A 27538-nucleotide genomic window follows, 5' to 3' on the forward strand; every position below is an offset into this window, starting at 1 on the left:
TTTCCCTGTCAAACATAACTCTTAGCATCGATTCCCTGTAAAACCCAACTCTCAGCATCAAAGATTGCTGTGATTCCTCTGTGTGCACAGAACAAAATCCATTTCAGAAGCACAAGAAAAAAGGGTACCCCTCTCTTCAGGACGTGTTTTTGTAAAAAACCTGATGCTGCGAGGATGCCCAGAGCTCTCGCCAGCACCTGACCGCTGCCCCGGCTGTCGAGGCGGCCTCAGGCGAACGCTTAAGCCATTCGACTGAACGCGCTCGTGTGCTAAATGTTAATTGAGTAAAGATTAATTACAAATCAAGGCCTAAGAAGGGAACTTCGCGATGGGTTGTACTGGAAATTGCGTATTGGTTCGAGATGCCCTTTGCACAAGCCTAAGAACTGAAAGCGGAGTTGTGAAGTTACCGTCATCAACGGCGTTTCGGAAGAGGAGAAGGCTGACGTGATGGTTCCCTCCGACCGCCCTCAACCTGCCGCTCTGCCTGAGCCTCCGGCTGAGCTCAGCCAAGGCTGACAAAGAGGCAAAGCCGCTGATTTTGGTAAGATGGGTTTAAAAGAGGAAAGAGCCAAAGCCAGGCGTCTTTTCCATGGGGATGAACACAGGTAGGACCCGGCTCTTAGCCGTTCCCACCAGCGGTGCTGGCCAGCCCATCGGCATCGCGTACGGGCGGCCAAACCGGCACAGGAGTCGGCAAGGAGCTGAGGGTGCCCCGAAGGTGATGGGCAGAGGGTGACGTTAAGAAATACCAGCAAAAGAACCAGATGAATTTCATACAGGACTGCAGATTATTGGTTGGATGGATGTGGAAAAAATGAAAGGGCTTGTGGTTATCGTCTATGGGGACACAGGTCTCAGTGTAAGAAACTTGGGATTTATCACTCTCAGCAGGGCAAAATAACTTTCTTTTTGTACTTGATTTCAATACACAGGTCTTAATACTAATGTATGACTGTATTATCATTGAAATTGTACATAATTAAAAGCAATGTTCACTTTTCTAAAAGAAAAAAATGCTCAGGGGGGTTTCCAGTAAGAAACAATTCCTCAGTCATAACGTAGAGGTGTAGTTACTGGCCGCACGTACAAAAGAGCAGAACAGCCGGGCTCCGTCGGAGGCTGTAGCACAGGGTTTGCTGTTGCTGCTTCTTACTGGACATTTGCTTCCCAGAACTGGAAGTGGCATCCCTGAGGTGCAGGATGTGCTTTCATCAGTCAACTGCTTTGTGCTGGCTTGGGTGTTATCGTCCGTTAGGCTTGCGTGTTAAGGCTGGTTTTTGCTCTTTTCATACCAACTACAGACAAGGCTCTGCCACACAACTTCACTTAAGCCTTTCTACTCAAACATCACCTCTGCATCCAAAATTTTTTATGTATCCGAAGAAAAGGGGGCCTTATTGTCATCCAGAACTGTTTCTGTGTGTAAGGACTATTTGGTGAGTGCACTGGCATGATCATCCCATTCGAGCATCAGGGAACTCCCTGCCTTGTACAAAACAAGATGTTCATAAATCGTCTCCTCTTTGCAAACGATCCCAGTTTTCCCCTGAGTTTTAACTGTGCGGTTTCCCAGCCCTCTGTAGCACTCTTTTCCAACAAGCATCGTCAGACCATGTTCTTATCTTCACCTTTACCGCGAGCAGTAACCAAACGCAGAAGGCAAACACAGCCCCTTCCCCGCGATCCGGCGTCTCCGTGTAAGCTCCGTCGGAGCAGGTGGGCACAGACGGGAGGACAAGGGCACAATGGAACAATAGTGGTCAGAGCAATGATTTCAGCGTCCCGCAGCTGTCCCACCCACCGCAAGGTTTTTCTCGAGGGGGGGATGATGACAAAAGAGAGATTTGAAGGAAGACAATGAGAGAGTTTTGCAGATGTTTACAGGGAGCTGCTCCTATATGTGAGGAGCAGCATGGAAGAAAGCACAAAGGTGCTTGTGTGACAGCATTAGCAACTGGGTGACGGAGCTGGCATCGCTCATAGCAGCACGGAGCCCGGAGTTGGTATCACCAGGGCTCCTTGAGAGAACGGTCAGTCAAACTCTGCGATTTTTGAATGACTGGGTGCACATCAAATCTGCATCACCTCTGCCACATTTCACATCAACCACATTTTCGTTCCCACTGCTGCCACTGGCTGTTTATCAAAAAGTCCCCTTGTGTTGTGAACTTACTGTTTCTCAGTAAATGCCACCTGCTTGCCCCTGCTTTTCTTGGATATGAGATGTAAAACGTCACTGCAGACATCAACAATCTGTTTCAGGCGTTCCCAAACTTCTTGACGCCGTCCTGCCTACGAGTAACAATTTACTTTTTGCCATCAAAATACATCTCTGCTTGTGAGTTCTGGCATTTGAATAGCAAAAAGTTTAAGCGTCAACTTAAATCGGGAATAATGTGGTTTTCAGAATCATCCATGACATATCAGAGTCCCTGGGCTGGTCTACACTTGTTAACAAAAAAAATCCAAACAAAAATGAAGTTATCTGCATACAAATGCTGTATACTGATAGACAGGCAACCGCGTGGTGGTCTGCAGTTGGAAGCCAGCTTTCTGAGTTACGTTCAGTTACGTTACAGTGCTGAGTACGGGAGATGCTTCAGGCATCTCAGTTAATACTGGTGCCAGATATATTCCCTCCCACAAAGTATGTTCTGTGAACACCAAAACGGGTTCTTTCAGATCAGCACTGCTGTTTGAACTTGCTAAACTGCAGCAAAGACAACAGACAGTGCAATTTATTTCCTGCAACCTGTGTCTTTGCAGCAGTTGGCTCACTTAGCGGGCAATTACTATAAAGATTTATTCCTTAACATTCCCTCTTTGCCTCTCAGCAGTAGAAAAATTGAAGGCAAAACTTGTCATGTTGCAAGACAGCGATGACTGTGCATTATTTCAGTAGTATATCAGTGCTGACCTTCATCCTTTATACAAAAAGCATCATATTGGTCATTCACAAAGGGATCGGTTTCAATTTTAACATCAATGGCTTTCACGCTCTGCTGTTTGCTGCCCGTCTTTCTGCATATAATTGTCCTAAAATAAAGAAGAAGAAGAAAAAAAATAATCAGAAATCTTCTGGAGTTGTACATGCAGGTGAAATTTGGAGATCTTTTATCACAGTAGTCAGGCTTTAGCCTCAGCTTAACTGTTTAAGAGATGGCACAGAAGGCATTAGTGTGGGAAGATCTATGAAAAAAGCCGAGGGAGAATTAGAAGTAACTAAGAAAATGTTTGCTGTGGATCAGTTCAAGGCATAGGAAGCAATAAAGAATGATTATCCTACTATATTCTATAATACTTCGAAACATCAGACCAAGTCCCAGAGTGTTTAAGGCCACGTTCTGCTCTCACATTCCAGCAATACAGATTCCCACCAATGGCACCTGGACAAAAATGAATCGAAAACTCAAGATTTGGTCTGAAAGACTATAAATCATCAGCATTTTACATTAAAAGACCATTAAGGTTGCATATTTAACAGCTCAAAAGCTAACACAGGCAAGCTCAGAAAATTCATCTTGAGTTCTTGGAAGGAAAACTGCTATCCTTTTTTTTAACAGTAATTCCACACTTTTGTGTAAGCTCCATTTCTTCTGGTTTGGTACTCAGCAGTACCTAATCCATCCCGTTGCCCTTCATAGGCTTGAACAAAGGTCGTAAATCTGTATTTGGTTTTACAACTCCGCTGAACATGAAGGAAGAGATTACTAATTACCCCTTCTCTCAGCTGTACTGGCTGCTTAAAACTAACAAAGAGAAGACAGTTTGTTGTAGAAAACACTGGTTTTACTGTTACACTGAAGGTTACAAGGGCTGGGAAAGCGAATCCAGCCCAGATTTTTGCAGCTGGATATTAATGGTGTGGGGTTTATTTTTTCGTGGACAGCAGGTTTGTAGAAGTGTTGCACGGTCAGCTACTCTAGCGAAAGCAAGACAAAAATGCTTTCTACAGAGGAATCCTTCCAGTGGAGGAAATTTATCATTTCGTATTGTGCAATGGTTGAACTAATTTTGCTGTCAGTCCCGCACTCAATTTGGGGAATAAAATAAATGTTGGCTCACTGCCCATTCACTGAGCGTGGAAAAGATTCAGTGGAAACCCCGTATTTGATCACGCACTTAGCTATTCCACAACAATTGACTTACACGAGTGGGCTGAATTACGATTGTACAGATCAGCTTCATTCTGGCATGTGCCAGCTTTTGAGCGGTTAAATATGAAACTTGAAAGTTCTTTTAATGTAAACAAACAAAAGCAACGTGAAACAAGCCATATGGTGGTGGTCACGCATACGTACCAGAATGGGTCCTACCACGCTTCTGCTCTGGAAAACAACATGATGGCATCCCCTACTAAAAGCCCCTTTGCAATTTCAAATCAGATATGTTTCTTTCGTAAGGAAAACATCCCTTGATTTTTTGGGGGGTCTCTTGAAGGACAATATTGTCCGTACAAGTTTAAAACCAAGTTCCCTGAGAATTTAATGCAATCGAAGTCCAAGTCCTCTGAGTCAGTAATCAGGCACCTAGACAAAAGTGACTTGATCTGCCAAAGTGTGTTTAGACGACGGGGAGAATCAGGCCATCTATTCGGAAATGTGTGTATGTATTCATATATTGTTCCACTAGGTCTTACAAGGCCCAAGTGAATGAAACAGTTACGGCTCCCTTCAAAAAGTGACTTAACCAACCTTAATCTTCCCAATAATTACTCACTGAAGAGGTAACTGGATCAGTTATGCCTTGCAACACTGAGTAGGCAGACACTGACATTAAAAATTTATGCCTTTTGTCTGTAATTGTGTACTTAAGACTTCAGACTCTCTTAAAAAAACAACAGTTTTAAAGATAGTTGCTAACATGAAATTCTGGTCTCTGCAAATCAGGTCACATTCCTTTCTATGCTCAATCAATGAATACAATTCCTGATACTCGGAAGCCACTTTTGAAAATCTTATCCTGGATTTTCTGATTTCTAATTCCTGTTTCTAGCCAATATATTTTGCTTCTGCCCAAAGCACTGTAATTTCTTTATCATTTCTTCAGTAGACTAAAAAGTTATCTGTGGGTGACATGTTCTTGGTATATTCAGGTCATCTCCAAAACAGGATACCTGGCTCACGTGTAAGACTCTGTATTTGAAGAGCAAGTTTTTCTTCCTTTTTCCCCAAGTATTGTACAATGAATTACAAGTTTGTAGTTGATAGAATATATTGATTAGTTAATTAATTTTAAGAGTATTTCTTAGCTGCTATCCAATGAGACCAAACTTACAAAGGTGTATCTTCCATATAGTTTTAACATTATACATGAAGAAAGGCTTTAAATGACATTAAGATTTTTAAAATGTGTTTCTCACTAAACTCTTTTCCTACATGAAGTTTAAAAATTGCTCTTCCTGTCTATTTCTTTTTTTTCCTACAACAGAATAGACCCCGGTTAATCTTCTACTTAGGACTTCAATTTGGATTTTTCTCATATTAAAATCGATCTGATTAAAACTGCAAACATGCTAATGTAATTCTTCTGAGATGAAAGGAATCATGTCTTGTATACATACAAAAACTATAAGAAAAAAATAAATCTCTTTAATCTCTCCCATTCCTTCTTCTCTGTCAGTAGTTTCCTACCAGGAGCTCAATCCCCCAAGCTTTACGCATCAGCAGTACGCTGTTATTACGGCTGCTGAAAGGAGCTTCAAGAGCGCTCAGCATCTCTCAATAGAGGGGCTAACGGTCAGACCTGCGATGCCTCTGGCATAGAAATAGTCTCTTTGCAGTCAGTAGGACTCCAGGTATGACTCAAAATATACAATAATAGTCTCTCTTCTCTGACTTCTTGAAGGTGGGTATATGTTTCCCTGAATCCTAAAATCCTAGGTTTTCGTCTATAACTGTGGATTAAATACACAGGTACACATTTGTCACAGTTCTTAAAGGAGGTTTTGATGCTTTTAACTTTGTAATATTTTTCATTTGAGGACCCCAAAATGTCTATCAATTCAGAATTCAACATATTTGAAAATTTCTTCAGCAGCAGCATTGCCATGCTGAAATAAGAAACAGAAAAATCATACATTTTTCCTACTCTTTCCAGCACCCCACTGAGAAGTTGTGGAAATGTGTCACTTAGGCATGCATCAAGGTTGAGAGAATGCCATAAACTTTATACTTTTTTTAGGGATACATCCACCTACCCAGGCATTTAAAAGAATGTAGTCATGCAGGGAACTTTAATTCTATTTATTGCCACTTTCATGTAATAAGTGAACTTAAATTTAAACAGACTTGCTAATTACTCACCTTGGCATACATTGTAATCTGATGCTTAAGAGCAGTGTAATGCATGACTTTGTACCTTGTATTTAAGAAACAGATGCAATTTTATTTTTTTATTCTGTGGAGATCTCTTATGAAAGTAGACATCCTCAGAAGAAACGTGCTGAGTTCAGACTGCAGACCATCCATAATAATCCTCTATATTTAATACACATCTGCTTGAAACATCCATGCGTCCCTGAAAATTTCTCTTACACGGCCATGAACTCACAATCACGGCATAAAAATCACTCACACATACTATTGCTGTAGACGGTGTAAGTACCATATACTATCAGTAAGGTAAAAATATAGTTGGGAAAGGTGGGGTTTTTGTGGCGTTGACCACAGCCCCCGCTCTCTGACGGAAAGTGGGAGGGTGCCTGGTGGTGTCTCCTTTGGCTCCCTGACAAGCCAAGCCAAAAACTACTGAGAACATTCTCAGTCCTCTGCTACCCAGCCTAGAAGGACGACCTGCTCCATGATGCCTCTTCTCCTCTCAAGTGAGAAAACAAGAGACCGCAGAGACTCCACGCTATGTTGAACCTCAGCTTAATTCCTGCCATAGGACACGAGTCATCCGACTAAGACCAACTAACCATTCTTCCTCTGTACCTACCCCGAAAGGAAGACCAGAGGTTGGCCAAGCTGATCATTGGTTTCCTGTGCCATGACTCAGATACTGCATTTATCCTGTGCACACGAGGAGAAAATTTAATATATAGCACATTAAGGTATGAACCAGACTTCCTAGCAGCCTTCCACTTACTCTTGTGCTGGTTAAGTTTTTTCTAATCTATTACACAACCAATGAGTAATTGGTATATTTTGCACTTCTCCTAATTCCTCTATTCAGAGAAGAAAACAGCAGAAAAGCTGGCACGAATAGTATTTATTTCACAATATACCCTAATATGCCATTATGTAATATAGATTATTAAATATATCATAATGATATACTCGAGCCATAGTAATGATACCTGATTTTACATATTGCATATATGCATGTATAATAAAGATTTATATAATAAACACATAGTATTTAGATATAAATTATAAATTTTGTTTATAGTAGTATCCACTGGTCCTTCTCTGCTTTCTAAGATAATTACATAGCAATTTTGTAATACTTGAAAATTCTTCAGAAAAGCCGAGTTAAAACATACGGAGTTAACAGCTGAGTTTGTATGACATAGCGTGATCCATCAGCACAGAAACCAGTGGGTGGGACTGGGATGTTTTGTAGTCGCTACTTTATCTGCCAGTTGATCGTCAGTTTTGTAGTCTCAGTCAGTAAATTCACGGAACTGAGTCAGAATGGTCTTATGACATTTATTCATAGTAGTATGAACTTGCATATGAATATATTCAACTCAGAAGAACATCATCAACAATGTGTTAGCTGAGGCGCTGTGAAAGTCTGGTTCATAACATAATATAACAAACCTTCCCCTAATTAGAAAGTTTAAAACTTCATCACTTTCCTTAGTCAAGATTAATCTTTAACATCCTGTGCTAATTTTTTTCATGGGTCAGCTTTACCACTTGTGTTTCAGTAACTAGGTGAGAGAAAAAAAATCCGTAGTCTGGAAGGCAAACTAGAGGATTTTTATTCTTAGTCTTTCCCTTCTGTAGTTTGGGAAACTGCAAATTATAAAGCTGGCTCTGATGAGGAATAAAATATAAATGACATGTTCATGATTACCAAAGGGAAGAAAATTTCCCTGAAAAGCTATGGAGGGGAGCACAGGTGGGCTTTGGCAAGTCCATGGGCTGGGAACTATAGAGGCTAATTTTGGCTGGATGTGACCCAAAGCAAGCAGTTGCTAAGTGTGACATGAAGACATTCCAACAGCAATACTGCCACTGGAAATGTCAAAAGGAGGTCTTACCAAGGCAGAACCAATATCCTTTAGATTCTTAAAAATATACACCAAAATGCAGCCTTTTGTGCTTAAAATTGTACATATGACTACTGAAATAGTAAGGCCTCTGTTCATTAAATAAATATGGCCCATTCATGCAGATTTTCATACTGTAGCCTAGTATGAAAGATTTTATATAGCCATTTTACTATAATATCGCTATGTACATATAATTTGAGCATTCTTAGTGCACGTAGAGCAGAATCGTGTTGCTTCCTGGCCTGGACTCGTTGGGTGCTCAAAGACATGTCAAGTGTCACTAGCAAGTTACTTTCACCCGATTGTATTTTATGGGTTCCAGTTTAACCCATGGCTTTCATAACAGATGTCATTGAGTAGTTACCAAAGGGTTTTTAAAAAAATACAAAACTATTTGCTGAATGTTATTAATTTACAAAGAAGCTCAATTCTCAGACAAAAGGCTTTCAGATAGGAGAAAACATTACAGAGATTCTTTAAAAAGGGCAAAATACGTGACGTTCTTTTGAAAATTAGAAAATCAACCTCATTAGAGCTAACTGGCAAGTTAAAATCCTGGTATTAGTCCCCGCTTGTGCGTTTGCTAAGAGTAAGCGTATCCCCTTTCTGTCTTCATTTTGCTAGGCTAAACAAACGGATCACCTTTAATCACTTCTGGTAAGAGAGGCATTTTCTTGGACTGGTCCAAGTCTGAGCTCACACCTTCTGAGCTTGGATGCCAAGAATTAGGTTGCACTATTGCAGGTGCTGTCCCACCCGCGCCTCGTTCAATCCCTTCCGTACTGCCCTCTCTCTCGTGGAAGAGCTGCTGGATGTCTTTTAGGAGGACTGCATTTCCTTTTTGTTTTTTTTCCCCACAAATTTTATGTGAGTTATTTTATTTTATGACAGCCTCATCGCCATCCTGTGTTCTGTGACCGCACCTAGCTCTTTATCCTGCTCTGCCTTAGGGCAGAAATTCCCATTACTCTTCATGTACTGCTATTGCATCGCACCCCATTGCTGCTCCTCCACCTCTGAAGTCAGGCTTACCTTCCTGTTCAATATTGTGATTTTCCTTGGTCTTAACACTGAGTTCTAACCTTCCGGCATGAATTAATTTCACTAGCATAATCCTACCTTTTGTGCCAAAGTTTGCTAAAATTGTGCTAAAGCCCTCGAAGTTTGGTAAAAAAACTCCCAGTAAAAATACAATTTAAAAGTGCGAGTCCCAGCTAAGTTAATGGCTACTCTGAGGACTGTGACGCTACAGTTTAGCAGATGGTGGTTTGGGTGCTTGTCCTAGAAAACATATCAATAACGTATTTTCTTTTGTATGATGTTTTTCCTGAAAAAGTACATTTTCCAAAAAATTCTTCAATTATTGGGCTGTCTGTTTTACGAGAACCATGACTCTCATACTTTGCCCATGCTGTCTTCCCAGGTTGTGCCAAGAAAAGATTCGCATCTCCCGCAAAGCTGATGCAAAGTGGTTGATGTCCACGTTGCTCAGTTATACCGTTCCTTGGAGTAAACTGGCCATGTCCATACATTAAATTCAAGTCTCTTGACTGATCTTCATGTAGAAATCCCTATTCCATTCCTGAAACACAATTACTTTGTTTCTTCTCAGGCTGGACATTAGAAAGAACTTCTTCACTGTTAGAGTCGTTAGGCATTGGAATGGGCTTCCCAGGGAGGTGGTGGAGTCACCATCCCTGGAGGTGTTCAAAAAACTTTTAGATGTGGCGTTTCAAGAGATGGTTTATTGGGTTTAGCGGGCATGGTGGCATCGGGTATACGGTTGGACTTGATGATCTTTGAGGTCTCTTCCAACCATAATGATTCTATGATTCTCTGATTCTCTGTACGAGACTTTCTGAGATGATTGACAAGAAAGAATGAGAAGACAAAGTCATCTTCTAGCAGAGCATGACACCAGCTGTGGGCTGTGGGCTTAGAGTTTGTGACATGAAGTCATTTCAGAGTGCAAGACCTCCGCAGACAGTTTCATAAGCAATTTCAGCATTTTGAATTGGACCATGTCCTCCCAGCTAGGTCTGGATTTTTCTCTTGAAGGGAATTAATTGACCTACCTCATACACACGTCTGGGAGCAAACCCATACGCGTTATCATCAGGCGGCAGAGCACAGCCTTGAAATAAAGCAGAGGGCTCGCCAGACTGACATACCACCAGGACTCCTTCTCTGCAAAGAAGCAAGTGGGCCTATTACAGCACGAGCATCTGGGCAGATTTCACGGGGTCCCTAAGTCCAAAGGTTTACACACACAGATGAGAGCACTGGCAAGGGTTAGCGATTGACCCTTCTTTCATTCCTTGGATATTGCTTTTTTCTTTCCCAAGAACTGTGCTGTTATTACCCTATTGCCAGGTGCTGGGCAAGTCCCACGCAGTAGGCAGAAAAAGAAGTAGGTAGTCTTGTGAAATGGCATTTCTGAGTCTTATTATTACATTTCCCACTGGTGTCATCTGCAGTGAGGGCCCTGATGTGTTTGACACTGTAGAAGCATTCAATAGGAGTCAGTGCAAAACCCGAAGAGCTAACAAAAGGAAGGAAAAACAGAGATGAAGTAATTTTCCTAGCAGCAAACATCTGGTCTGTGGTCAGCCAAGAAAAGAACCCCAGTCTTCTGACTTCCATAGCAAGGCTTTTTCTAGCTGACTCTGCTTGCTCACTCCAGAGTTATCTCTCCGAAATACATCACCCAGGGCAATTTCATGCAAAGGAACAGGTTGACAGTCCTGCAGGAGGTCCATCATAGAACAGAAAGTCTATGTAGAGCTTCAAAGCCCTTATAGAAGGCATACATGGCTTCATTCTTTCCTAGACAAATAAGGAACGGGGTAGGGAATAGGACAGCTTCTGCTTTTCAGTACGAGAAACGTGATGGAAATGAGTAAATTTGCTATGAATATCTTCATACAAGCTGTTGAGGATGTTTACAACTTCTAAAATAAAAAACTACTTTCTAATATTCTGTGCATAGGGCTGACCATAAGAAGAGTTGTGTCACGTTCACTTTCCAAATTCCAAAAAGCCCAGAAATGAACGCAAGACCCTACTGGAGACGCTGCCCAGCGCTGCAGGACTGGACACAAGGTTTTCCAGTACGACATCTGAATTTGAAAGATAGCAGTGAGAGCCCTTCAGAGAACTCTGTCACCTTTTTTTTATTTATATTCTGGCAGATTGCTCGCTGGTTTTACTGACTCACTTGTCTGACATGCAAATGAGTCGTAAGAGTGTCATTTTTAGTATAAATAGCTTTTAGGGCTCATCTGACAAATGAGACCTGTCTAACGACATTTCATTTCCTGAAATGTAACAATGTGTAATGCTTTATAAGTTACACATGTCAGGACTGACTTGTAAACGGCTTACTTCTGGGCTGCTGGAAGAAGTGGTCCCTTATCCTCTTACCCCTATCCACTTGTCAGGGGCTCTTCTCTAAAAGTTCCCAAGCCCTTGGACCTGCCGGTGACTTCTCCGTGTGAACAGCCCCGAACTCTGAATTGGGTCGGTCTGAACAACTGAAAGTGGAAGACAAAAACATCCCCTTAAGCCTATGAAAGAGGTTCTGTCCCAGGCTCAAACCACAAAACCATCCGGTTTATTGTCTCTTTGGATTTGCTGGCAGGGATCTATTTGCTTAAGCAATTTCCATCCTACATCAGTTTGAAGTGAATCATATTTGTCGAGACCTGCAGCTTGGGATAGCCCGGTTTGCAGGGACGGAAGGGGGTTAGAGAGCACAGCATGAGCATCTCCACCAGCAGATTGGTGTCCTCTTCTACCACCATCACTCTCTGCAGAACGATGGTTTTTAACACCCTAACCCGTACCTGGTTGCCCACCCTGTTCGCTGCCGACCTAAAATAAAGAGAGGAGCACCTCTACCAGCCCAGTCACTGCAGTGGGTCAGTAAGAAGTAGGCTGGAGTGAGCTGGGCGGCCACAACCTCGTTGGATCCAACAGAGGATGTTCCATTATAATCTCAAAGTCTTTGCATACTTACATATGGATCCATATTTACATACAAGTAATCAGAAATTTGACAGTCACCCAAACTGGACTAGTTCTTCAGACTGAATTGTCCTCTTTGCCCATGTAAGAGGTATAGCCCAGGGAGCAGGCAGTGTAAACACGCTCACGCTGACTCAGGGATGTGCCTCGGGTGTAACGGGAGAAACTCCTATGGGTTTCCAGGCCCTGATCTGGCTGTAAAAATAATAATAAGGACAGAACAGCCAACAGTGATGGATATATTTACTAGGAGTGGGATTGTAATTCTTCACTCAGACCATAAAATAGCCGTCAGAATTGAACAAATCACTGACTTGTGTAAAATCTGGAAAATTGACCTGGACGTGGAAAAGTCCTTCCATCTCTGCTAGGGCTCCTGTTCAGTTTTAAGTCTATGTGGTGGAAGGAGGACTGAAGCGTGTCAGAAAATCTGCAACGCTATAATGACTTCACTCACATCGTTTGTTTGTGTTTACTTCTACTGCCAACATCTAATCCATTTTTCCTCAGGGGAAAGATTGGGATACTTTCCAGGCACCAAATAAATAAACCAAACTGCATTCTTCCTGAAATTAGAAACTTCTTTTATCATGTTCCCTCCTATTCATCTCCTTTCTGATGTACACGGTCCAAGAGGATATGGGAGAATATTAGACTAAAGCTCGGTGATCTGCACTGGACGCCAGTCAGCTGCTGGGAGGAGGAAGCCAAGGTTTTAGATCCAACCTACAAAGTCCTGAACAGTTTTGGACCCGGCAAACATGGGGAGGTCACTTCTCATTCAAAAGTGTGGAGGTCCATCAAGATAAATAAGACAAGGCGTGCCCAGCGAAGAGCCCTTCATTTCGGAAATAATTTTCCCTACTTCTGTCACCCCCTGGGTGTGCTGTGACGCCTGCTTTCCCCTGGATCGAGGGTTTTCTATTTACCAGCTACCCTTTATTCTTGCTGTTATGTTTCCATTTATCAAGTAAATGCCCAAAGTATTGAATAGGTAACTGCAGATGTATTTTTTAACTTAAATAACTTGTTTAGTAAAATATATCGAGTCCCTTCTTAATGCGGTAACAATAATGTGCATAGCATTCCAAAGGAGGCCGTTACACTGACCTATATGTGTATATATATATGTGGATATATTTTTCATGTTCCATAAGCACTCTAGCAACTTTTTTGTTTGCCTATTTGTTTGTTCTTACTACAGCTGCAGAGGTTTTCTTTCTGCTGCCCATAGCGATGTCCTCATATCTTTTCTGGGCTGACAGAGGTAAATCAGAACCCTGTAAGATATTTTCAAGTAGATTGGATATTCCTTCTGCATGTATTACCATTGAACTCCATTTGTCATCACACTGCCTGTTCATCTAAATCCCTCTGAAAATCTTTTTATTCTACTTGAGCATGTCCAACTTGCATAACTTGGTCTCATTTGCGTACTTTGCACTGGACTGCTCATTTCCTTCTCCGGAGCTGCATTAACTGACAGTGAAACCAGCATAGCCTTTTTAGGCATTACACTTTTCCTGTTTTTCTCCAGAGTCAAAAATATCCAGTTCAGCGAATGAAGAAACACACATTCCGGTGCTTGCCCAGCCATGGGTAAAATAGTCCCGGCGAAGGGAGTACCAAATTCCAGCTCCGAAGAACTACAATGAAGCTCTCCAGAGAAGGTCCAATGTGGTGACTGAGGAGCAACGGCACGCGGACGTGCCCCCACGATGTCCTTTCTGATAAAGAGTTTAGAGACTTCTGTGTTAAGGACAGGTTTACTGGAGGAATGGAGTATGGAAAGTTGGGAGAGATGAAAAATCTTCCTTTCCTTCCCATCGGTATGATGATGTGTACATTCTCACATCATCGTGGTGTGATGTGTACAATACTATCGCTGTATCCAATGTTGATATTGAAAATATTCAGGGACAACTGGTCTATTAATAGTGGTAGCTCCAGTGCCTGCTGTAATTAACTGAAGATCTCTCAGGACTAACTAGTGGTATTGCTTAGATAAAAAAGGGATGGTTTCTTTTCTTACCCATCATCATTCCTTACTCCCACAATACAGAGGCTGTATAAAAGAGCCTGTAGAACAACATTTCCATGCAATTCTCAGAGACGGATAGTTTTTCTGGCTCTTCAGCCTGCATGACATCTCAGCAACTGGCTCAGGAAAAAAACTTTCAGGGTTTAGATCACTGGCTTACATCCTGAGAGATTTCTGGATTTTTTTTTTAACAACCAAAAGTACATACAAATAAATTTTCAAACAATTTTTAACCTGGGGAAAAAAGGCACACCGGAACTAGTTGCTTTTGCTTTAAGATGTTTGAATTTAACCTTTCATTAATAGTAGCAATTTTCTGTCCTTTGGAAACTTATCACTAAAAATACACACCACCAATGCTTACTTAAACAACTGATAACTGTCACAAAATCCAATAATACACTAAAGTTTGGGAACTTGGAAACAGTATCTTGATAAAACAAAACTTTTCACCATTGAACTTTGATAGTAGATTAGATATTACCCTCTAACTCGTGAGAACTTTGTAAAGCACCTCAAGGGAACGAATGTACGTATTATGCTAAGGCTGTGGCTGGTAAGCCTGCTGAAGGAAAGATTCAAGAGAGAAGGGGCTTTGGATCTACTCATGTTCCTTCTGGGCAATTCCTGTATAGTCCCAGCTTGATGACACGAGACATTCATGCCAGCCCTCAACTCCTCCATTTTTAATTTAATTTTTTTTAACTCAATTTTCTGTGAGTTGGTCGCTTTGTTGAATTACGCAGCCTGTCTACCTGTTCCTGAGGCATGCCGTGAAGACTTTCATTTTGGAAGAGACTGGGCAGGTGGGATGTAGGTGCTTGGCCCAGTGCATTGTCACATGGCTGGACCAGTGCAAGACTGGAACGAGTCTCAGGTAGCTCGGGTTTGGGAAGCCCTCATCACCCACAGCAGAGCGGCTTGGTGGCAGGGCCCTGCTGCTTCTGGCATACAGCTAGCACCTATGTGGACATACATTCTCAAAATCTTAAACGCCACTGAAAGTCATTGGGACTTCTGGAGTACTCATGAAAGCTGACTTTAGCCTCGTGATGAACAGAGACAAGCAGTTGCCACCACACGACATTTTTGAACTGGTGTCTACGGAGGCAAGGATGCTTCCCCAAGAGGCTCTGGCAGGCCAGTACGTCTTGCGACGCTACCCTTAACGTGAGGCAAAGCTCAGCCTAGTGCCATGCCGAGTCACCTGAGCTACCTCAAATAATACAATTCAGCACGTCGAGTGACAATATCAGTTCCCCCGTCATCTTTCTCAACAAACTCTCTACCACATGTGCATTACCGTATCTAAGTACATCTCAAGTCATACCTATTTGAACGTGCCTATTGTCTCTTCAGACATGCGTAAATACCTGAGACAGATCATAGAATCATAGAATCATTATGGTTGGAAGAGACCTCAAAGATCATCAAGTCCAACCGTACACCTGATGCCACCATGTCTACTAAACCATGTCTTGAAGTACCACATCTAAACGTTTTTTGAACACCTCCAGGGACGATGACTCCACCACCTCCCTGGGGAGCCCGTTCTAATGCCTAACAACTCTTACAGTGAAGAAGTTCTTCCTAATGTGGATACGTGGTTTCCATGAGAAGCTCAGTTTGCTGAGCTTCTTACGGAGCAGAGAATAACAGAGTCAGCGGGAGCACGGACGCGAACTCCAGCACCGTGTCCTCAGCCCGCAAGCTCCTTTAGGGCTCAGCGTCCTGCTATGGGCCAGGTGGAAAGGAACCACAACCACATAATTCAGAAGGAAAGAGGAAGAGGAAATCCCTTAAGATCTGTGAAATATGTGATCTGAGACTGAAAAATATTTGTGTCCCTGCAATGTTAGCCGTACAAAATTGATTCTGTGGGGAGAGTGGTGTATTTAGATATATGTCACGATGCTTGAACTGTGGCCAGTGTTTTTCAGTAATATCCTTAGTCAAGGAGGAAACCTTGCTCGACAGCTGTCATTCATACTTCTCAGGAAGGGTTATGCTGTTGTCCTTACCCAGTGGAGCCACCGGCGAGCCATCCCGTGGTGCAGCCAGCGAAAGAACAGTCCAGAACGGCCCTTTTCAGTTCTTCTGCAGTTGCCAGTCGAGCACTCAGCTCGATGCACGCCTTCTCAGCTTCAGCGAAATCCAGACCCTGAGAGATGTTCTTGGACTCAAGTGCAAACACTTTCCCTGCAGCACCAAGAAAGGACACGTCACTCGCCATGGTATTGTACTCAATACATATTCAACAAAAATATTGCAAATTATCACCTAACAAAGTCTTCTTGCTTTTACTAACTTCATTGTAAAGAGCAATCTGCTTCTTGGAATGAGTAATTTTACCAACACTGTAAGTACCTTTGTCTTAGCTTTTCTTTTAGTTTTGGTCACCAACAGAGCAGCAAGTATGACTAAGCCCCTGTTCATTCCTAGCCCGTATGAGAAGCTTGTCCTGCCTCTACAGGTCTGTGCTTAAGATCTGGAGAGAGAAAGCACGACACTCTCTCATATGCATATGCATATGCATAGTCAAAGTCAGAACATCTCCTGCAGGCTGTAACACTGGAATTCATTACTAAGCATTTTACAGTTACATTTCTGACAACTACCTCTATAAAGTAAGCACAAATCTAAAAGCCAGTACTGCAACCCAGTCTTCCACGTCAGAAATAGGTTTATACTTATTCTCTAAAACCAAAATGACGTAATTCCATGGCAACTTGTGCCTAAATGTCACTTTGTTTTCATATCTTTCTGGAAAGACAGACAGATTTTTTTTCTTAATGGAAGGCTTTCTTGAATGAGCACGAGAACATATGTAGCGTAACAACTTCTTGTGTTACTTCTATTTTCAGTTCCGTTTATTTTACATTAATTTATCTAACACTGTGAAAGCTGAAAGGGTGAAAGGTAGAGGTTTTGGCAGCTGGGAACAGGGCAGTTGGGGGTTTGGCAATGAAGCTGGAGAAGTTACTGGGTTATGGAACAAACACGTTAGCCGGAAAGAAATAAACAATGAGACAGTTTACGGTGCTGACATTTAAATTGCCGTAAGTATCTTCTTTCTGAAGGTAACAGCCCTCAGAATACCTTCTAAATTTCAAAGGTACAGATTGAGGTTGCTTGCAGGTGCAGGAAGACAACTTTTAAGCACTATTCATTCAGTAAATGCCTGGAAACACTTATTAAGGCTTAATTTCAAAAGTAGCTTAGTGGTAGTGGTTACATGAATGCACAGCTTCCAGCACACACCGACTGTTCACCGCGTAGCTAGCTCCGCACTCATGGCACACATTGACCGATATCAGGAATCCTTCAGACTGACTCAGCCTGATTCTGTACCAAGTGCCACCCCACTGCACATTATTTCAACAAATTGATAAATCTGAATCTAATCCTAAATACAGGGAACTGATACAGGGTAGGTTTGTCCCTGGCATCTTTCTGTTCTCACCTGTGCACAGTTTAACCCACCAGAAGAATCACAGTCTTTACAGCAAAAAATGCAAAGTTTCTTTCAAGTAGATATGTCATTTGTGTTTACATTAGCTACCAAGTGCAGATGGGTCCTGAGGAAGATTCCTACTTCGCTGGGAATTCTACACGCGCACAGTAAGAAATGGTCCTGACTTGGGCAGAGAGCAATTTAAATAAGCGGGACAAGCAGCGATGAGAAGGAACAGAAACTCAGGGTAGCCGGAGTGATTTTCTCAGGCAGTTAACAGTAGTTGACCGAGGAATGCAACCCAGAAGCACAGATCAGTGTCCTAACCACTAGACTACACTGTCTCTTGATTCTCAACTATAATCAATACCACGCACTGTAATTAAAACAGGGGACTTTACATAGAGCAGTGAAAAAAGCAAGCCTCTACAGTCCTGAGTACCAAAACGTTGGGATTTTTTGCAAAATGTCCCAAACAATGCACACGAGACTAATGTAGGCTGCTGTTTGCAAAGCCATAAATAGATGCAGTGAAGTATGCACGGCGTAGGGAGAGAGATAATATCAGCAGAAAGATGATGGTTTTAAACGACCATTCTTAAGTTGCGGAACAACTTCTGTTCGTAAAAGTAAGCAGGGATTAAGCGTAACGCCTTACTGAGGCTTTGTCCCAAATAAAAACTTGTCCACATTCTACATTTCACCATTTGACTCTCAGGATTGAGTTGCATCGTCGAAGACATATAGGGCAAGTAGCATCTGACCTAAATCATAAATGTTAGTTTGACATGGCAGTAACTCTTACTTTCCAGCCATTAGTATTTCAGTTAGAAGACTTAAAGAAAGGAAAATCACTAGGGATCAAGTTCCATCTAGGTATAATTAGAAGAAATTAAGTTCATCATTTAGTCTTTTTACCAGTAAGTAACAACGACATTTTTATTGGAGTTTAACTAGCCAAGACTGAGACTGAGATGGCTTTTCTTAATTACCGTTATGTGTTTGCTAGTACTTAAGACAGATTAACTTTTTACTAGAAACTGTGAAGATGCTGAATCAAAACAGAGTCTTGTCCTTCGAAAAGGTATCTGGGATGTCCAAATTATGCAGACAAATAGGTTTTAGGGTAAGCTAGGAAGGACTTTCTGGTTGGGAAAATTACAGTGAACTGCTTTATAGGAAATTCTGGTTAGCCAGATGTGGATAAAGAAGGCTGACCTGCTTACCAGACCGACCTGGGAATCTTCTCCAAAGCTTTCGCAGCTCTATGGCTATCTGCCCAGTTTTTAAGATGTGCCCTCTGGTTTTGCCTCATTTCTTACTCAGAAAACCTCAGAGCAAGTAAGGTTCACTTATCGGATGCTTGACCAACGGAACAGCTGGATCCCCAGCATCCTGAGCTGTGCCACGTTACTGAGGGGCATTTACAGGAGAAAAACACAGGCAACATCCTAGCACTGTAACAGGACAAATGCAAAAGCACATCAAACCAGGAAATCCCCTTAAATAAATAAGACTGCAACACTGAAATTGAATTCTGCACCTTACAGTGGTATGGCTAACATGCTTGAGATATTCATGTATTCAATTTTTCTCACTTTTTATCATGAAAGTGGTATTATTTTCAAGCTGTGGATCTAAAGGTCCTGGTTAAATACTTGTAAAATTTTTATCACTGCTAGTTGTAATGAAAGGCTTTTTAAAAAAGTTTTATCTGACATACTTGACGATATCACAGTCATTTTTGGTATTGGGGTTGTGAAGAGTTCAAACGGTATCCCCTTTCTCTCTAGCACATTATTACAGTGTGGAGTAGTTGAAATCAGTTTTATCACATGATATTATGTTTTGATATACTGATAAAAGAACCATTTTTATTATTGTTTGTAAACAAGCAATAGCAGGATATAGTTTTTACTTAAGAGTACCCCAATATATTCGGATTGAAAAGATACCCATAGAAACATAGATCTCAGGGCTTCTACGATTCATTTTTATCACCTTGTTTAATTCCTGCATAACTAGACTGTAGACTTCCCCCAGTAATTCCACCATCGATTCCAAAAATTCGTGGTTGAACTAGAGCATGCCTTTTCAAAAGGTACCCAGTCATGATTCAATGACTCCAAGTAATGGAGAATTTACAGCACACTTTATAGTAAACTGTTCCAATGGGTCACTACTCTCCTCCACCTTATTTCCAGTTTCAAGTTTTCCTAAACTCAGCTTCTAACAACTGCACCTTATTATGCTTTCGAGACTGAAGAGCTGTCTGCAATCAGATACATGGAAGCGCAAAAAAGGGATTCTTCAAAAATAAAAAAGGTCCCAAACCTGTTTCTTCGTACTTTTAGCAATCTCAGTGGAATCGGCAGAAATTCCATGGGTGCCAGGAAGACAGAGTTTGGCTAATTTGTTCTGCTACACTCACAGATACAACAAGAATTTTTTCTGAGGTATATAGGCACGGTTCAAAGCACACTAAAATGAGTTCAAAGTTCTCCATGTCTTCAGCAGCAGGGACAGCATGCTTGAAGAAGAAACATAAAACTGCATAGCCAAATATACTTTGAAATAAACACGTCTCTCACAAATAATAGGCAATGAAAGCACTTTAAAAGGCGTGCCCAGCATGCTGGTCTCATGCCCCGACCCTTCCTAGTTCAAAGGATAAAATCTAATCAGTTTCAACAAAATAAACGTGGTGAAAGATGTGCAAATGTGGAGCCCAATTTCTTTTTACTTAATGTTAAAAACTTCAAATTGAGGTAAAAGAGAGCAGAGGAAGGGAAGGTCACTTCTGTACTTCAAGAGCAATTTAATTTCCATTTCTACGGCTGCGTGTAACAATGGCCTTGATTGTAATAGTAAGGGCGGAGGATTCAGTAAAACTGTACAATTACAGACAGAGATTTGGGTAATTACCAGTTCTGCTTAGTGTTCATGAATGCTGAGTTTATTTCTGCGAGAAACTAAAGTGAATGATGTCTTATTTAATTCAAAGTGCTTAAAATATTACATCATCAGAAAAACAGCAGAATTAGGAGGTCACCTTTGAGTTCCTCCTCAGCCAAATTCAGTTTGAGCTTAAATTTTAATTTTCCTACATGCTTTAGGATCACATAGTTGGAATTGTTCATGCATTTATTTTTGCAACATACAAGCCTAGGTGCCGTTTTGCCAGCGAGAGCCTGAAACGCTCAGACACCTGCTACTCAAATGCAAGGGTCCAGAGAGAACAGTTCCTTTCCTTTACAAAAAAAGGTGCAAAGTAAGCCAAAAGAAAGAGTATAGCAGGGTTTTTTCCTACCTTTGGGATCAGACATATCGGGTTCTAGGTCAGAAGAATGTATCTCAGATCCTCACCTAACAGTGCCTGCCTTTCTGGATTCAGGAGCCTCCCACTTGCAGCCTCCGCGGTCCCTACGCGCGGTCCCCACCAGACGGCTGGCGGGACCAATAGCTCTTCCATGTAACCCAAACTTAGCCAACAGACCGACTCCGCTCTGGAACAATTAGTAAAGTTCTGCAATTAGCATAATTTTGTCACTTCAGGAGTGTCTTAGTGAGGTAGACTCATCACCATCATTCTCTCCTGACAGGCTCTGTCTCAGAGCGAGTACTCTGCAGAAAATGATACCTATAGTTTCATCCATTTCATACGTTTGGATATTTTAGCAGTCGTGAAAAGACAAGAGAGGGAGTCAAAAAAAGCAGAAATGGCTCCAGTGGAGGATGTACAAAGCCGCATCCTTGTTCTTCGAGACATGGTTTAGTTGGTTTAGTGGGTTTAGCGGGCATGGTGGCATCAGGTATACAGTTGGACTTGATGATCTTTGAGGTCTCTTCCGACCATAATGATTCTATGATTCTGTGATTCTCCTATTCCCAGGCAAATGCAGAGGAATACAAAAAAGCCTGCATTTTCACCGGTACGGCTGGGGCCCATCACCACACCCGTTGTTTTTCTCCCGCCACTGCCCTGGCAGCAGTGGCACCCCATCGCTCCTCAAGGCAGGAACAAGCCCTTGAGGAGCCTTCTGTCCATCTGACCCCGACCTCAACAGCTACGAGCAACCACATTTCAATCCTAAAAAACCAGCAAAGTGAAACAAAGCTATCTTTTATTTCAGCATTTCCCTTGGTGTTTCTGGAGCCTCTCTGCACGGCAGCAATCTGTGCTGTGGTAAATACTGCTCAAAAGAGATCAATTAAGCGTCGAGGCTTTACACCTTCACCAGACCTCGATGGTCTCCAGTTTTATTGCCTGCTCGCTGCCATGAGTTGTGTGCGAGATAATAAAGCAGAAGTCTTCCTTCGGGAAATGTACCGTAAGCAGTTTCGGAGGTTTGCCTGTAACGGGGGCCGGTCTGAATTTCACAGGGTTTTTACAAGGTGAATTCAAAATCCCTTCGGTGGTTTGCAAAACAGTCAGTTACTTTTAGTTAAAAATAACAAATACACACATACACGTGCGTCACCCACAACGGTCCTTTGGCACCGAGGTGACATTTGCACGTGTTAGAGAGCAGCATCATTGTATTTCCACCTACAACTTACACAAACGAGAAGGTGGTCGCCTGGCTGGATCAGGCCAGAATGTGTTATAAAAGACAGTATTAATCCTCTTTCTCACTCTCAGATCGCCTTAAATAGGTAAGCCTACGTGTACTGGTAAATTTTAAAGTTCACATAAAGTGTTTTCTTCTGTATCAATGTATAATAAGCCAGACGGTTTACAGGACAATGCTACAGTTGTTTACTTGAATATTAATATTAGCAGAACGCACTGAAGAGCATGTTAATAGAGAACTTGCATATTTTTCACAAGGATACTTAGAAGTTAAATAAAAGTGGAAACTACGGGATTGTAATAATGCTCTACAACTGTAATGTACTTCAGAGATTCGACCCCTTAATTCTCATAACTGCTTTACCATGTGTGAAGTCAATTTGACAAACCATTGAATGACAACTAAAATCTGTCAAAAACTCTGCCTTAAAATGATCTCCAACTTTTTTTTCCCTTTCTCTTTTAGAGGATGTCTGTGTAGGAACCAAGAAGATGTCACTAATTCTATAGAAATAATACAAATCGGGAGGTGCTTTTGAAAAGATAAGGGAATTCTTCAGATGAAGCATTGTTAGCAAGGGAAATTAATTATTCCTGTCCTGTCTCCTTTTCTTAGGTTCTGTGGAGAACCCTCTTTCATGGGTGTGCATTTTTTTTTCCTCGTTTCAGAGGCATTTTGCTATAGAAGGAGTATTTCCTAAAATCAGAACGGCAGTTTTGCCTACTGCAACACAGCGCAGTTGCCCGACACATTTATTTTCCTTTATTCTTAATGAAAAGCAATTCTCTTCAAATTTACAAGACAGGGTTCTGTTGTGTAAAAGGTATTTTTACACAAAGTGGTAGAAACATACAGGCAAGATGAATTTTCTCCCTTTCCTTTGCCACACTTTGTCATCAGCTGAAATAAATTTAAGTTAAAGAGGAAAAATACTCTGAGAACAAAAAGAAGAGGTTTTTATTGCCCTATAATGTTTCAGGTCTGTTCTCTGGAATAACGCAGCAAACATCGATGGTAAGGGATTAGTGTATCGAAATAAAAAAATCCTGAGATCAGGCATAAATCTATTGCAGCTGTGGAAGTGAAAAAATGTGGCCATTCAGCATTGCTCTCCCAGGAAAAGACACAGTTGTTTCAAAAATAAATCGTGTTTTTGCTAAGGCAAGCTGGTCATCATTACTACAGGCTTAATCATTAAAGGGGCAATAGGCTACTGGACGCTTTGAAGGGATGCAGCTATTCGGGACCACCATCAGCGAGCAAAAAGTCCCTGATTCCAGCGTCGGTGGCAGCTGGTGCTTCAGCCAAAGTCGGGGCCAGATCACATCCCTCGGCAGATGAAACTCAGGTGCAGAGAGGTGAGCAGTCATCCTCAGCGTGTGTGGGACTGAACAGAAAAGGGGATCAAAGCCTTTGACTTCTTGCCTTCCCTTCCTCCAGTACCTGCCCGTATAAATCGACATCGGGGGGCATCTGAAGCGGGCAGTTCTTTGGAGAAAAGACACTTTTAATTATAAGGAGAGCTCTCCTAAAATATCGCTTGAGTCTTCTTATTTGTGTTCTGGCTTTGTTTTATTATTCTTATTTCCTCTGGAAAAGTTCACTATCCTGTCATTTTGTTGTAATAAAATAATCTCAGCCTTCTGGGATCTTATTTCCTTTCTCTGCTTAACCCCAGGATATTTGTAGAGTCTCAAAAAACTCTGAATCAGACGTTTCCTAACCCAAACTGGGGCGTGTATCTAAGTTTCTTATTTTTTTAAAAAAAAAAAAAAGTAGTGTGGGGATTTTTTTTTTTGCAATAACACATTTCAACATACAGCTCTCATTCCAGCCATAGCAACCCAGCCCAAACTGAATGGGGGACTCACCATCAGCCTGAACAGAGATGATCTGAAGGCTGAAGAAGATAGATACCACGCCCGGGAGAAAGGTGAGAGAGAATCTCGGAGCCATCGCCCTGCTCACGAAGCCCTCGGCCACAGGAGGTTGGCTGCCGAGGCTTTTTCTCTCTCCTCCTCCGCACTTTCGCAGCGGGGTCTGCGGTGATGATTTCAAGGAGCACTTTCCCTCGGCAGGATCCTGCGTCTTGGGTTTGCACTGAAGGCGGGAGGGGTGGAAAAAGAAAGAGGGAGGGAGAGAGGAATCCTTGGCTTGGCTAGTGGGAAGGGGAGGGGAGGGTGGGGGGAGATGTCCAGCCAGCTGGGCTTGGGGAGAGGCTTTATCCAGCCCAGTCTGCAGGGCAGTGCTCGCCGAGAGCCGGTGTGAAAAGTCACATTACCCTGTCGGTAAATACCTAACGGATCACGGTGGAAGAAATGTAAAAGCCAGGAGGGAGAGAAAAGGGGGGGGCAAGGACAAGCGACGAGCAGAAGAAATCCCGGGCTGAGAGAAGAAGGGCAGCTAGATGATAGCTGGTGCTGGTACGCGGTGAGTTTGTGGGCTTAGCTCTGCATCTCCGGAGGGATGGGCTCAGTCGTGGGGAGTGTTTTCTCTCTGCAACGTGAAATCAGCCAGCGGTTTGCTGCCAAGGGCTGCTGCAGCAAGAGCGACGGTCTTCAGGTAAGGGCTGAGGAAAGGTGACAAACGGCACAGGACCCCGGCAACCCAGCCTCCCTGAAGGTCGGGATTGGGATGGGTTAATCCTGCTGTTTCAGATCCCAGGCTCGGGATGGGTGTGAGGAACTGAAGGTCGAAGTGGGAGTCCGTCAGCCGCTCTCCGTCAGCGCTCCTGGTCCAGAGGAACGGTGCTGGTCAGGTCTGGATGCTCTGAAAGCAGCTGATGGAGGGAGGGTCCAGCTCTCACTAGCACTTACAGCACTGACATCTGTCCCTTATTCTCATTCATCCTATATTTGTCCCGACACGACTCAAAAGAAACCCCCACAATAAGAGGAAACATACTGGTGGTGATGCCAGGATTTATTTTGCTAAATACATAAACGGAATAGTTTTGTGTTGCTGTTGGAACTGAGCAGGGCTCAGAAATGTTGTTTTCATATTCCCATCCTATTTTGCTTTTATTTCAGCTTCCTAAAATTTTTTCCCTTAAAAATTCAAAGCTGGGCAAAACCCGCTCGGTCTGCTAGAGACTGTGAGCCAGCGGGAGGAGAGGACGGAGCTGACCCCCCCCCGCCAAAGCCCCGGGGCCCTGCGGGGCAAGGTGCCGGGGGGCAGGCGCGGGTGTCTTCTCATCATGGTGAACCTGCCCGGGGTCGGCTTCGGTCTGACCGAAATGACCCAAGCTCAGGAACTTCTGTGCATGACATTCAAGGAAGCAAGTAACACTCTAATACTCGAAGCTTTAAAAAGACCTACTTTCGATGAATTCGGGCAGATAATGCTCTGATCCGGCTGACTTTTAAAGAATTGTAGCCTTCTTCCCCTTCTTTATACCCCTGCCTGGCATGTGGAGGCACACCCTGAAAGCTTTCAGACTGGTAGCTTTGAATTTTCTGTTTATGCAGAGCATAGGGATGGCAGGAGGTTTCTTTACATCGCCTTCCATCCGAAGTCGTAAGGAACACCTCCAGAATTAGAAGGACGGGCAGTTTCTTGCTCACTCCATCCTTAACGTGGGACGGTTGGCGTCATGTAACTACGTAACAGCATTTCATTTCAACCGAACCTGTATGCTCTGTACAACAGAAATCAACTTACAACGTGACAGAAAAGGAAACAGAAAATTGTAGCATTCTTTGAATGTATTTGTGTTTCTTTTGCTAGCGATGTACCTAATGGCATAAAACGCAGTTGTAACTCTCTGATATGCCAATAGTTCCACCCCTATTTTAAAAATCCGTGGACACAAAAAGATGAGAGAAGATGCTGAATCTGCAGATGTTTAGTAAGATAGCGAAGAGATTCCATGAAACTGCGTAAGTAATTACAGCAAGGCACGCAGGCATTAACAGAGACCTGACGTGACGGCAGCAACAGCTCCAGGTTTCCCTGACACTTGTCACGGGGCTGATGCCTTTGTTGGCCCTTTGCTGTCCTCATGAGTTTGCCCAAAGCAGTTGGAGGAAAGGACAGTATCTTCCGGATTTCCATCTAAAATTCCAAAGGGCTGTTGGATTAGTTTTGCTATAATTGGATCACTTCCTTCTGTTGATGTATGTAAAGGCATGTTGCCACCCTGGCTCCTGTCTTGGAAAATCTCAGCTTGTATTCTTGAGCAGAACATCCTACTGATGTTAAAGAATTGCAACAGACCACAGGGTCTGTTCCTTTCTGAAGGCATGAACAGTTCTTAGAACGACCTGGCTGCTTCTTGTCAACTGTAAGGTAAGTCTGTCGGGGTGGAAAGGTAAGGACACTTACCGGTTACTGACTCCTGGAAGGTAAGTACCTCACTGCCAAACAGTTGTCCTTCCAATCCAATATTTCTATCGGTGAAAATCCCTGCTCCTTGTGTATTTTGGAAGATTTATATAAAGCCGAGCAGATTAGGTTTTGTACTGAAATGATGTGTGCATTGAAATCAACTTCAATCAGGCAAAAATCCCGCCTTCAGATTTTGGGTTTCTTGGAACCAAAAACTCAAAATGCGATCTGGAAGTGAAGATGGTTAGAAACAGACACAACCTTTTGCTCAGAACCTCTGGCATTCATAGCACTGCAGTAACACATTGGTCAAACTATTCGGTGTATGATGTCCAATGTATTACGACACATTACAAAAGATTAATTGTACGTGCAGCTTTACACAACTCATAGATCGTGCCTTCCTTGGGAGTAATGAATGTGCCGATGGTGATATTTCATAAAACAGTGCTTCACTATATGCAAACTTTTACACAGGGAGTAAGCCATGTGAAGGCACTGAGCCATAAAGTACGTATATACCCATAGGAATGTATAGAAACAAAACACTCATGTGCTGTGAAGCACACAATAATGATTTGGGTGCCTAGTACCTGAAGAGCATCTATACACATTTACGTCTGGAATGTGTCATTCAAGTTCGAGTGGATTTTTAATACTGAATAAAACACCTAAAAGAAATACAAGTGAACAAAGACACATCTGAAAACAGGAACATGTGTATTTACAATAGAGATTATTGTATTTGGTCTCTTCATATCTACTACTAGGAATATTTACTTTCTGCCATTAAAAATTTATATACTATAAACATTTTAGATGTAAAGGCTCCCATTCTGCCAATTCTAACACATTATCTTAAGCCTTTGCAAGATAAGGACCTAGGGTCC

The 27538-nt window shown here is 42.3% G+C and overlaps 1 protein-coding gene across 1 annotated transcript in view; it reads right to left on the minus strand.

Annotated features, from left to right (window-relative positions):
- SUSD5 (sushi domain containing 5) overlaps nt 1-24278 on the minus strand; it is a 40699-nt gene extending 16421 nt beyond the window's left edge. Inside the window, exons 1-3 of the mRNA XM_009695563.1 lie at nt 24194-24278; nt 16316-16493; nt 2921-3039 (exon numbers count right to left, since the gene is read on the minus strand). Of these exons, the coding sequence (XP_009693865.1) occupies nt 2921-3039; nt 16316-16493; nt 24194-24278 (382 nt within the window). The remainder of the gene's footprint in view (nt 1-2920; nt 3040-16315; nt 16494-24193) is intronic.
- Nucleotides 24279-27538: the final 3260 nt, after the last annotated feature.

This window comes from Cariama cristata, unplaced genomic scaffold (genome assembly GCF_000690535.1).
Source record: "Cariama cristata isolate BGI_N322 unplaced genomic scaffold, ASM69053v1 scaffold7512, whole genome shotgun sequence".
In the NCBI taxonomy this organism is placed as follows: Eukaryota; Metazoa; Chordata; class Aves; order Cariamiformes; family Cariamidae; genus Cariama; species Cariama cristata.